The sequence below is a fragment of the Grus americana genome, chromosome 15 (assembly GCF_028858705.1).
Source record: "Grus americana isolate bGruAme1 chromosome 15, bGruAme1.mat, whole genome shotgun sequence".
Taxonomy (NCBI): domain Eukaryota; kingdom Metazoa; phylum Chordata; class Aves; order Gruiformes; family Gruidae; genus Grus; species Grus americana.
This window is the reverse complement of record NC_072866.1, coordinates 3315951-3329333: the sequence shown is the minus strand read 5'-3', so window position 1 is coordinate 3329333 and position 13383 is coordinate 3315951. Positions and strand designations below refer to the sequence as shown.

General features: G+C 44.1%; 1 protein-coding gene across 1 annotated transcript in view; it reads left to right on the top strand.

The window, feature by feature from the left end:
* The window catches only part of GSG1L (GSG1 like), a 59852-nt gene extending 48665 nt beyond the window's left edge, over window positions 1-11187 (top strand). Inside the window, exons 6-7 of the mRNA XM_054843377.1 lie at window positions 9309-9914; window positions 10415-11187. Coding sequence (XP_054699352.1) covers window positions 9309-9914; window positions 10415-10841 — 1033 coding nt within the window. The 3' untranslated portion in view covers window positions 10842-11187. The remainder of the gene's footprint in view (window positions 1-9308; window positions 9915-10414) is intronic.
* The last annotated feature ends 2196 nt before the right edge of the window (window positions 11188-13383 follow it).

Genomic DNA, 13383 nt, shown 5'->3' with positions numbered 1-13383 from the left:
ATGTAGTTTTGAAGTGCTAGGAGCAGTTTGAAACAGACGGCAGGACCAAAGCTATTGCAGAGGTAATAAATCAGGAGTATTCCCGACACTATGAGAATCAGAACTTTCAAATCATCATTCGCATATGCTATTTTCTTCCTTTTTTGTACATTTCTCTGATGTATCTTAATCACAGTTTTCTTTCTCTAACTCCATCATACTCATTTAAGGTGTTGTGCAGATCATATCAATGCTTTCCAAAGACATGCCAACCTTTTGCTCTGATTTCCTCTTTGGTCACCTAGATATCTGAACAGGTTTAAAGCTGTTGACCTACAGTACCTCCCATTTACAGAGTCAGTATCTTTCCATATTTCAAATCTGACTATTCAGCTTTCATTAGCACACAAGGATGTGTAACATTCTGCCTTGGATTTATTCTGTACTTTATTCTGCAACACAGGAAGGTTTATCCGCAGAGCTGTTCCTTCTGGAAAATTACACGGACTGGCACTTAAATGGTGTAGCACTAGCAACACACCCACTTCCAAACACACACGTACTGTACAATGCTGTTAGTCCCCGACGCTTAGCTTCATCCTGAAGAGTGAAAGAGTGGGAGAGACTCAGCCCTGAGCCCCTCATTTCTATTCCCCATGGCCTCTTTACATGAGCTTTTCCCTGAGAGGGGCAAAGCCAGTGGAACCGAGTTCTTCCCGAGACCATTACGATCTCCATAATGGGCCTGGCTGGCTATAGATGGAGGAGCCCAGGTATGTTGTACTCTTATTGATTTTGACCCTTCCATTTCTGTACATTTGGGAGCAGCCTTTGTTTCTGTTAAAGGTGCTACTTCTATATTCTCTTTTCCAGGACTGAGGAGGAGAGGGCTGAGGCTGGGGACCTGAGGTTACAGTGCCTCCATAGCTGCTCCCCAAATAGTAAGTGACCATGGCTCGAATATGTCCGACACACAATGGCTTATACCGTCCCCACGCTGGCTCCTTGGGGTTAAGAATAAGGTTTGGAGTAGGAAGCTATGGAAATAGAGGTTTGTAACTTTCTCAGACAGTGTTGCCCAAATGATAATCAACTAGCATACGAACAGTACAAAATTCCCCAGGATTCAATTTAGGATGTGCACACATCCTATAATTTTATGTTATCTCAAGAAGCTGTGACTTCACAGTAGTTTAAAAATATGCTCTAATTTACACCTGTATAACTTTCGTTATTACTACCTTTTTTCGTCTATATTTATCACCAATTCATGATGATGCACGCTATTGAATATAAAAATGATTGAAAGCAGCTTTGGTAGACAATAACATTATTATAATTAATGCCATTTCTTTCACGTCTATTAATCCTTACTCAGAAAATTGCCATGCTTTTTTTATTCAGCGTTTGCAAAAATTCTTACTTTAAGCGATGGGAATCAGTAGCTCAATGTACGGAGCAATATTGGAGCATGGCTCCTACCCTGCTCGGAATACTATCCTTTACTCTCCTGGAAAGATGTGTGCAGTTTCATGCATCTATTTTCTTGCAAAGAAAGCAAGTGATTCTTCATTCAGCAGGAGGGAGACTTGGGAAAGCGACTTGCTGACTCTGTGCTACTAAAATTTGGAAACCTCATAGCATTCTGCTGCCTCTGTCTTGCTGAGATGCACATCTCAGCCACATTCTCATGGAATCTTGGTGTCCATAACCCTAATAACTGAGGATCCTGATCCCTCATCAGACCTGCTGGAACAGCTCCCCAGTTCCATGTCACTGGAGGTGCTCTCCCCGCAGGCATAATAGTGCTAGCACTGCACTCAAGCTTGGTTTGTCATCAGCTCACTTGGTAACTCCTGCTCCTTGAAAATATGGTGTTAGTTATGGACCTTCCCACAGGCAGATCCACATCCTTCATTTTCACAGGTGTGAAAATGTCTATTAATACAAAATTGATCTGGGTCATATTTCCCAAGAAAATTCCCTACTGCCAAGCTACTCGGTAGTGCTCAAATGTGCTTAGTTCATTAAGAAGATTGTCCAAACGTCTTTCTTTCAAAGAAAAAAATAACAATTCTTGACATTAGATGTTCAAAGGAATAGAAACAAAGCTCTATTGGTCCTACGCCCAGCCCTACCCCAGTACCTCAACGTAAAGGACACATAGCTTACCTCCATAGATGTGCTGACAGCACCGTAAAAGCAAACTGTAAATGAGAAGTCAGGTATCAGGTAAAGAACAGTGGCCATTCTTCAACATTACATCAGCTGCAGGTACACATCAGTTACCAACTGTAATGAAATCAGATCAATATAATTAAGCAGTATGAGTGAAGTTCTGCTCTCAGCACACAGTTTACTTATGCATGCAACTTAAGCTTCAGAATCTTCATTATTCATCCTTATTAGGGAGGAAAACCCACTCGTTACTGCTACTCAGGATGGTACAAACCCTCACAACCTTCAGAGGAAAATCTCCTTCCTGGAACAATCCCCATACCACATTGACTCGTAACTGGCCCATACCTGATCAGCCGATTCTCCTTAAGGTTGTTTCTAGCTTCACACACTCCCACTGTTCTTTGTCCCATTGCCCATTTCTAGACATAGTAATTTCTTTATTTGCACTGGACAATGTACACCAGACTTTGGAGCTGTATTATGAGGCCCTGTTAGGGACAGGGCATGACGGACACATTAGAGAGTCACAAAACAGCCTGGACTCAGCCTTGCTATCACTGCAACTCCGTGCAGTGGAGGAGACAGCACAAAACAGTTATCCTGATCTTCTTTCAAAACTGCCCGATGACCATCACTCGCTGTATCACAATGAAATTGTCTGCAGTGGGGCCAAAGTCTCAGACGTTGTTCACAGGGGCTGGTGCCGTAAGACCGATGAAGAACCACATCACTAACAAGAAATCAGCTCAGCACAGCATAGACTCAAAGCCATTTCTCACCAGGAAATACACAGGAACCACAACCCCAAAAGAGTTGGGAAAGTCTCAGATGCAGTTCCAGAGCCGCAGACTCACCATTCACGGGCAGACTTACAAAAATGCCAGGAACTGCCCTTTGCAGGCAGATTGAACAACTGCACTGGAACCACCGGAATATGCCTCCTTGCCTGGTCCAGGTACCTAGCTGATGGCATCGTACCGGGGATAAGTGCCAGCCTTCTCCCAAACCAAAGCTGCTTTTCTTTCCCCAGCACCAGGTCTGGTTTTTTTCCCCTAAGTGCGTCTTTGTGGTTGCCAGTTAGTTGCAGATATTCAAACAAGCCCATTATATTACCTGCACAAGAAGAACCATGCAGTGTTGCAGCAAAGGCATCAGTGATGAGGTCTGCAACCCCCCCGTGACATAGAGTAGTATCCTAATTTGTACCGATAGAGACACAAGCAGGCAGCAATAAGAAATGACATATCCAAGATCACAAATGGAAGATGCCCCAGGATCACACTTACCTTTCTACAGGCTTTTCTTTAGGCTTGGGGAGTGCCATGGAGTTTGGGTCTCTCAAGCATAGTTTTCAGTCAGGTTCTGCACTTGAAAAAAAATAATCTACCTCTATATGTAGTATGTAAAGAAGGAGGTACTAGATCCAAAGGCAGACATTCAAGCCACAAAATACATAGAGAAAACAGCAGTATGAACATTTATTGCTAATATTACTTATTAATATTAGTACTAATTATTATGCATTTGTCCTGTGGCAGTGCCAAGTGCTCCATGGCCAGGGGCTGAAGCCTCTTGGTTTGGAAAGATGACAGTGCTGCAGTGGGCTCATGGCCAGCAGGGAATCGTTAATGGCAAGAGAACGACATGAGAAGGGCTTTGCTAAACTCAGAGCAGCCACAAAGGTTACACCAGCCCTTTGGCTATCCAGGGGTCTGCTTGCATGGAGGAAGAGGGCACATCACTTAGAACAGACCAAGTCCTTACTGTTGCTTGGTGAACTCACCACCTGCTTTCCACTAGCAGAGTAAATGCCAGCAGAGCATTTTGAACTCTTTCTGAACTCTTCACATAGAGGTGGTCCTGTACCAGTAGGACATGAGGAGGTATCACCAGAATTTATTCCTGCTGCTCCCTTCAACCAGCACTTCATTCCCTGAAGGACTTGTCACTTAGAAATGCTGTTCTAATTTGAACCAACCAGCACATAAAGAGTATTCACTCATCCTCGGATACCATGCTTTTTTTTCCTGTCCTTCCACAAAGACAAAACAGGGCATCTGGTCGTTGTTGAGAGGCAAGGATTTTTAGGGCTTGCCACTGCAGAATGAAATAGTAAAAACCTTTAAATAAAAGAACAAGGCTGAGCAATCATAGCAGACAAACACCAACAGGTCACAAAGCTTTAGAAGAGAGGGTATTAAAGGTCTGAGAACAGCCCAGGAGCAGTGTGAGAACACAGGAAGCACAAAGGGCCTTATGCCAGGCCAGGACCAGGGCAGGATCTCAGGTTCCTCTGTTGGCAAGACTAAGCCACCCGTTTTGAAAAGTGGCTTCAAATTATAAATTTCATCAGAAGCTTGATTTCAGAGGAGTCTTGATTGGGGCAATGCAATATTCAGTCTTTATAACTCTACATTAAACCATTTAATGTCCAGCACTAAACTCTAATTTTCCTTTAGCAGGTTTAAACTTGCCTGAGCTGGGCTAAGAGCAGCACCAGGGAGTGCTAGCTGTAAATTGGCATCCTCTGCTCTCACCGAGCTGCCTTCCTGTGCAAACATATGGTGCTGGCCCCTATACATCTAATATCCCCAGTCACATTTTTTTCATACCAAACAGCATTCCCATTGCAAAGCTCTAAACACTTAATAGTCTATTTGCTGTCTTTTTTGACCTTGCAGGTCTCAATTTTTTCTTTCAGGTGAACAGGGCTGGGAGATCCCATTGCACTGGTTGTGCAGTTGCTACACAAAAATGATAGAAGGAGAAGTTTCACTTCAGGATTTTTTTGTTGTTGTTGTTGTGCAGTTCTTTATTACTGAGAAATGCTCACTGTTGTTAGGCTCCAGGCAGCAGCTGTACCTTCACTTCAGACAACTGTATGTCCATGCCACTGCCACCTTCTCCTCTGGTCTTCTCCCACCACTAGGCATTAATATGATGAGCCTGCTGCTTAAATTAATGTGCCTGGGACCCACAGGGCAGATGAGAGAGGTATGGATGATAGATGTAGAACAAGGAGTAAGAGAAAGGCGGGAGAAATGTCACAAAGGACAAGGAGGGACAGGTATGGTGGGAAAGACAAAGAGGAGACGGGTAGCTCGGAAGAGCCAAGAGCTGCGCAGGAAACAGCATATTCTGACTGACTGTGGCTAAAAACCTTGGTTGTTATTTGAGGTGGATAAACTCAGGGTCCAGAATACCAGCTTTTCTCATAGAAAACTGGAAGATTATTCAAAATGAATTCGGCATTAAAAAAATAATAAAGTTACTGTTTGGCAGTGTGGGCATTTTAGGTGGGTCACCTGACAAAGAGGAGGCCTTAATAAAATAACTTTATTCTCATATCATCACCCTGCAGGCATTTCCCCTGGGTCCATCCCACAGCTCTTCTACCATCCTCCCACCCCTGACTGTCTACAGTAAGATTTATGCAACCAGCCCCTTAGTGCTTCTGTAAAGCATATTGTCATTTTTTTCTATTCAAACAAGATTATCAGAAGAACTCTAGATTTAACACATGGTGGAAATGATTGATAAAAAAAGGAATATCAACTGGGTTTTTTCTTGGTTGCAAGTGCCGCAGAAAGCAAGCGGTGCTGGATTTGCAGGCAACTTTCAAATGTCTCCAAATTCAGTGCTACAAAAAGTGTATTGCACAAGCTCAGCTGGAGAGGGCAAGGCACAGACGGCAGACAAGGTCACTCTGACAACGGGGAACATGCTTTATATGCTGAGCAGCACAGGGCTGGAAGAAGGCAGACAACAAGGGCTTGACGCATTTGAAGTGTCGCTCAAAGTTGAGTCAAGGTTTCTCCTTGTGGAGATACCTGACAGCTGCAATCACCTTCCTATTTCATGTCAGCATTGATTTCAACTCCAGGTCTTGCAATTCTTCCTGTAATTTATTCAGTTCATAGTGATTCACTACATAAAAACAGGTGGGAAAAAAAAAAATCCCCTCTGATAAAGCACCATGGTTACAGATCTAAGATCCAGCCTTGCTATATTAAAAGCAATGGGAATTTCATTCCTGTCTTCAGGCAAACCCTTGCCCACTAGGAAACTCCAAAGTTACAGGTCTCAATTCTCTCCACATTTACCTCTGCTAAAATCCAGACTGACATTTTGCTTTAACAAGCTTCAGATTGCTTCTTAAGCAACCAGCTCCTCTGCTTCTGAGATAAGAATGATGATAAAAGTAAATTCAGTACCATGTTTAGCACTGCAGCCAGTGAAAATTAAAGGGTGGAAAAGGAAAGCAAAAGAAAGTGATAGTTTGTAATACTTCTTTGTTTCCTCTAGTGAACAGGTGAATTGGAAACATTTCTTATATAAATTTCAGTGAGATTAGTTATGAAACATGTTTTCTGCCACTCTTTTAAATAGTATCTTTCAATAAATGTTCCATCTCCTACAGCTAATCCCGGATTTATGCAAAAAAAACCCCCACCGAACACCACCACAAAACCCCCAACCGTGTCCAACACTGCTAAAGATGCAAAATGAAGTATTTCAGATTGTACAAGCACCCAAGTAGCCTTTCAGTTACTGAGCCTATATTTCCCCCAGAACGCAGGTAGGGATTGCTGCTCACTTGAAGTTCAGGTAGTTTTACACTGTAAGATATTTCCAGACAAATACATATATTTTTAACAAAAAAGTTACAATGTGCATTTTTATTATAGTTGCCTTAAAAGGGGTTTTGCTCTTGTCAGAACAAATTGGGGTTTTTTATTTGCTACAGCAAACTTTATTTCCTGAATGTGGGATTCTGTAGTGAAGATAAAGGAATGCCTGAGTTTCAGCTCTAATTTAAATAAGCAGTAATTTTGATTTGTGTTGCCAGTACCAGAAGATTACCTCTTTCCACTCCTCCTCTTGGTCTCAGAGCAGCCCAGGAACCACCAGACAGCTCTCTCCCCATTTGCCTCGTCCCTGGGGCCTGGAGATGCACTCCTTCGGCCAGAAGACCTGGCTCTAGATCTTCACAAGTTTATGAGGTTTCTGAGTCTCTCCGGTGAGAAATAAACAATCAGCTTCACCTATGACAAATTCCAATTTACTGATCACCTCCACAGCATGACCGAACATGCTACAACCCATCACTCCTTGCTTTCAGGAGAAACTGAGAAACAGCAACTCAACTTACAAAGGCAACACAACAAAGATGCCCAGCTCCCAGTGACCTTCGCTCCCACAGCCCACTTTTCCAAAGGCCTGAGCTACCAACCCTGACTTTTGCAAGCTGCAAATAACACTGTTTTCCTTTGAAAAGCTTTTTATTTATGAGGGACTCTCCTGCAGTGCGCAATCCAAGGTCAATATGGAAGGGGATAGCCCAGAACCGCCAGTGGAAGAGCAGGATGGTGAGATGGCACTCAGAGGGGAGAAAAGTGAAAGGAGAAAGGGAAACTGGGGGAAATAAGTTATTTTCATAGTTAGGCAGAATCAGTGAATCACAGAATTACACAGGGTGAGCAGGGCCTCTGGAGGTCTCTAGTCCAGTCCCTTGCTCACAGCATGTCCATTACACCGGGCTGGATCAGGCTGCTTAGTTCCTTGTCTAGTCGAGTTCTGAATGCCTCCAAGGATGGAGATCCCAATTCCTCTCTTGGCCTCTGCCCCAGTGTTTGAACACCCTCAGGGTGAAAAAGCTTTTCCTTATATCTAGTTGGCAATTCTTGTCCTCCACCCCTGTTCAGCCAGTTTATGAAAGCAAGGCACTCCTGGGGAAGGGTGCTCCCTCTGACATGTGTGCTTGTTTTCTCTCCTGCCTTTTATATAACTCATTTTATGCTTCTTTTTTGGCTCTGTTTTTATGCAGTAGCTCTGTTACTGTCTGCTTTTCCAATTATAACAACTCTAAATTTGATTTAAACCTGGTAATTATGCTGTGACCTAGCAAAGGCCTTAATTAACCCTACTGAAGCCAATAGGCATGAGGCATGCTCTTTAGGACCTTAAAAATTTGGCACGTAATTGCACCCAACACTGAGAAAGGTGCAGAGAGGTGCAGAAGTGAATATGTAGCTAAATCAAGTCACTAGTACTAACAGGACAGGACTTCATGCACTAGATCTTGTATAACCCATCCAGACTAGGATTGTCTGCTGACTTCCACCACAAGAGGAATATGAATATACCAGATGCACAAGAAGACTCAGCTGGTCACTGGTATTGCTATAAAAGTTTGTCATGTCCTTTGGCTGTTAGAAATCCTGAATCATGATCTGCACAGTGGGTATGTTTGTGTTTCCCTTCAAGGTCAAAGTACTTCTAACTGCATTCGCTACTCGTCAGGGCAATTCCAGTCTACAGGGGTACATCTTCCTCTCTTGCCATCAGTCTTGCCAAACCAAGTAAAATTTAGTGATAGGAGAGAAGGCAAAAAAAAAAAAAGCATTGGGAAAAAGTATGGGAAACAATATTCAAGAGGGGTAGTCCGGCATCCCATGCAGTTAGCATTTCCAACCACCTAAAATAGCTGGTCAGCCCTGTACACAGTCTACAGTTAGTGGGGAAAAGTCCTTAACACACCAAGCTATACAAAAGAAATGTCCTATAATGTCACCACAGGAACAATGATGTCATTCTGTGCTGCCCTTCTGTTTTTATCTTGCCTGTTTATTCATCCCCTAATTTACTGATTAACTGTGCTGAGCTACCAAGAGACTAAAGCATGTGGGTCCAAGGTGAAGGCAGGTCTTCACACTTTGCAGGGATGATCAAGGGCGGGTGCTGTGGCAACCTGCAAGCCAGGTTTTATCCTTTTGTGTTCTTGCTGGAATTTGTCACAGTCAATATTCCCATAGCTTTCTTCCCTTCCTTTCCTTCCTCAGCACCAAATCCTTGGTTCTTGCTGAGCTGTATGACTTTTGGGAAGGAGAACACTGATGTGCCAGTGATTATCACACTGATGATAGCTAACGAATGCTCAGTTGGCACCAGGGAGGAACTGGTTCTCAAACACTCTGGTTTTGGTCACGAGAAGCAGAGGGTTTTATACAGACATGAGAAGCAAATCAGCCTATGGGGAAACGCAGTCATGGGAAATAGTCTCAAAATTGTCCCCAAATTGTCCTAAAATTGTCTTATAAGCCTTTAACCCAGTCCAGAGGAAAAAGTGTGTGTTTGTCTTTCTTTAGGGCTTCACAACACCCAGCTCTAAATGTCACTAGCACGCAGAGGAACAGGAGTGACCATAATGCTCAGAAAATACCCCCATTCGCTACGTCAAGCTCTTCCAGTGACACATCAAGCAGCTCTTCACTTTCATCAGAACTGACCAGCCAGATCTCCATGGTTCAGGATCAAACCCTGCTGGACATTGCCTCCATCACTAGATTGGCCCCAGGAGAATCACCAAGCCCTCGACCATTTGAGCAAAGAGATAAAAATTTAGCAATATCATGTTCCAGCCCACTCAGAACAAGGACTATTCCAGCATCTTGCCCAGCCAGCCCCAGGCTCAGTCTAACACCCAGCTCAGCCAAGCCACAGCAATACTCTGACTCCTCTCCAGTCAGTCCAGGGATCAATGCAGCTTCCTTCTATACCTTTTGTCCTCACACAGCACAAAACGTACAAGCTTCAGCATCAGATCACACACTGACCCCAATCAGGAAAAGCACAAGGCCTCCAGCAACAATGACTCCTGAAGATAGTTCCCAGTCTCCTGGCTATTCTAAAACTGGATTAAAGAATACAGGAAAGGGTTTTGAATCAGATCTGGAAGATCCTGATCATGAAAGGTACGTATCCAGACCATACACATGTTTAAGTCCTCAGATGACTCAACTTGGTATAGGGTCATTAAGAGCCCCTCATAAAAAATATAGTATCTTTTATGATTTAAATGTTCCCTGTGTTTGTTTTCCTGTAACTACCCTATGCTCCCACTAAACCCTGTTATCCAAGAAGCAAAATACCATATTTTCCATACATTCATTTAGCTCTCCAGTCCTGATTACAGGGGCCAGGTTGTCAACCTCAGCAGCTCCAACGGGGCCGTTTCAAGGTGCCTCATTTCCTTTCCAATGTGAAAGCACGTCTCTCCCTGTACTAACATGGAGAAAGTCTGCTGTTACTACAAAGCCTGAGAGATAAGAGCTGGGGATGGTATTCAGTGACACGGCCAGTATCTCCCTGCCCAAACCTCAGGCTCTCTGGTCCGACCCCAGGCAAGCCGGGCTGATTTCACCCTCTGAGCCTCTGAACTCCACACTGTGTCTGCCACTTCTTTCCTTGGCAGGAGATTTGTAACCGCGAAGGAATTCCAAGCCATGGAGAAAGAACTAGAGGACGTAAAAGAAGAACTGAAATGCCTGAAGTGGAAAGTGAGGCACATTGGTGAGACTGTGCAGCCCCTGGCCGAAGACAGCAAGCGTTACAATGGCTATACCCTGACGGAGCTCAAGGCAATGGTGCAGTTCGAAGATGACCCTTACAAGGCTGCACACAAGATCCTAACTGCGCTCTTCAGCGATGTCTACTTGCTACAGCACTCAGTCACTGAACAGGCCTGCAACTCCCGATCTCTGCCCAAGCCCAAAATAGACCCAGAGCTGTACACAGTGTACTGTGACATTCTGAAAAGCATATTCCCTGGAATTAGCAGCCAGACCTTGAGGGAAGAGACACAACACGTGCAGAAAAGCATCCAGAAAGAAGTGCAATAACACCAGAGCCCACAAGATGTTCTACAAAACGAGAAGTCTCTGATGATTTTAGAGGACAGAACTGTGGGTACGTACCATTGGTTGAGTCTATCCCTTTTAGGTATGAATCATCTGTAAAGATATTGGTGAGCTCTGAGCCCTTCATTACACTTGCCCAATGAGACAGGATGGGAAGGTGTTCCACACACTTCCCACATTTTAGAAAAAAATTTGCCCTCTTAGTGTCTCTTTCAATATATGGATGTTTCCTTGTTTCCAGCAACTACAAATGCTGACAAAAGAATCCAGGGAAGGCATTGTGTGTCCGAGCAATGGCCTTCCCCCAGCCCCAAGCAGACCAACCAACCAGCATCTGGGTAGTTTCTATTTTCTAGAGTATATCATTCATTAAATGACATTACTTGTTAGAAAATTGTGCCTGTTCTTTTTTCTTATTTATTTTTATCTAAAACTGCTTTGCATATCAAATCAATCAATAATCATAACTTGAGCACACACTGGGATGCGACCTGCGCATGCAACAAACCACCCTCCCCTCCCTGCCCACCTGCATCCTGGGTTACGTGGGAAGAAAACCAGAGCAGAGAGTCACAGAAAACCACAGTCAGCAGCTGCAGGGCACCCAAGCAGGTTTCCATTGCAGATAACTGGGTGCCAGAGCATAAGAGTGTGCAATATGCCCTAAATCATCACCACTCCCTTTCAGAGAGTCATTGACGCTTCCCTGGTCTCACTGTGACAAATACATCAAACCCCAGAACATGTCTGTCCCGCACACTGCTGCTGCTCCCTGCCAGGTCACCGAGGATGGCAAGAGGAGCAATAGGTAACCTTTGAGTTCAGCCTATCTTTCCCTGCACTGGGTTATAATCCACTTCTTAAGGTTATTCCAAAAACAACAGGGAGGAAGAGAGGAAAAAAAAAATTAAAAAGAATAAAAGCAGATCATTCCTTGTGCACCACAGCTCCAGACATCTTCAGAGGATGGGAGGGAAGGTACACTCCAAGGACAAACTCTGTACCTGCTGGGCTCTTCTGCATAAGGATTCTGGGGATGTTCTGACATTTGTATGAGATCCTACTTGTCTTTCAGCATGACATATCTATACTGTTCTCTACTGGGCTTACAAATACATTTTTTTAAAGCTCCTTGTTATTAGCAATTTATTTTACTTACAGGCCGATGTGCAGACACGGGCCCAGCACTTTGCCCGTGTAGCCCCTCTGTACCACCCTACAGCCAAGATCTACAGCCACACCTGGCAAACTACCAGGTAGCTGTGGCAGTACAGAGGGTTGTGCACAGCGCGTGCCCTTGGGGCAGGCACAGCACCGAAGCAAGGGACTGGGAAAAGGATGCCTCCCCTGACGGCCAACTCCCTTCGCAGGTGGGCACGGAGGTGAGTGTAGGATGGATGGAGCCGCTGGAGATGCAGCGTCCCCTCAGACCAAATCACGCACCTCGGTGAGCACCACGGAGGATTACGACAAATCATCTGGAAGGCTCCGTGCACCGTGGAGAGGATGTTTGTGTCTCACACAAGCATGTCCTCCTGCAAGCTTTTATTTTCTGCTTTCATGGCTCTTTTTTGTAGTAAAAAGTGTCCCTTTGGTTCAGATAGGTAGGAATAGGCTGGCCCTCCTCTCACAGAACTCAATGTAGGCACTGCTCCAGACTTGCTTTTCTACAACAGCCCAGACCCCCAACTCTCCCAGAGGTCTCTTTTCAGAGCTTTCCATAATTTCCAGTGGACACAACAGAACTGAGGAAAATGTAATGTGGGCATTAGCAATATCAGACTTCATATGTTGTATTGCCTGCCCTCTCTGCCTGCAAAATCTTAATACAGTCGATCCTGTAAGAGCAGGCTCTGCGGCTTCTCATGTTCGCAGGGCCAGACAATATGCTCAGCTTATATTTCAGCCTTGTTCTCCATATGAATACTAGTAACAAGGTCCTGCACAGATCTATGAATTATGTTTATCAGCTTTGCATCATCAAGGCTGGTTCTGTCAGATATTGTCAGTTCTGGGTCCCTCTCAGGTTTCAGTGTCCTCTTCCTCTGTTGCAGTATGAATCATTACTGCCCATTTTAGAGATGTGCATGAGGTCTTTTACCCTGATATTCATGGCTTTTAGCTATTCCAGTGGAGCTGGAATAAGCCTTCTCTGCGAAATGTTATCACCTTCACTTGTATAGGGACAGAGAAGGCAACCAGACACAGTGAAAAATTAGCCTATAAATCCATGTTGCATTTCATCTAATCTCCGTTAAACTATAAAACTAACTCCATTTTTTTAATTTGAACACGTACTTTCAAATCTGAAGACTCAATACCAGACCAAATTATTTTTTTCTTTCCTTTCTTAACTATATGCATTACATTTGCTATTCTCCAGTCATACCCAGATCCAAAGATTCATTAACATTACACTTATTCAAGTAACATGCACTGTTATGTATTCATCCCTGCGTGTAACCCGAGGACCTCAGAGCCACGGCACAGGTTGTCTTTCCCCATGTCATCTCTAGGAGCAGAT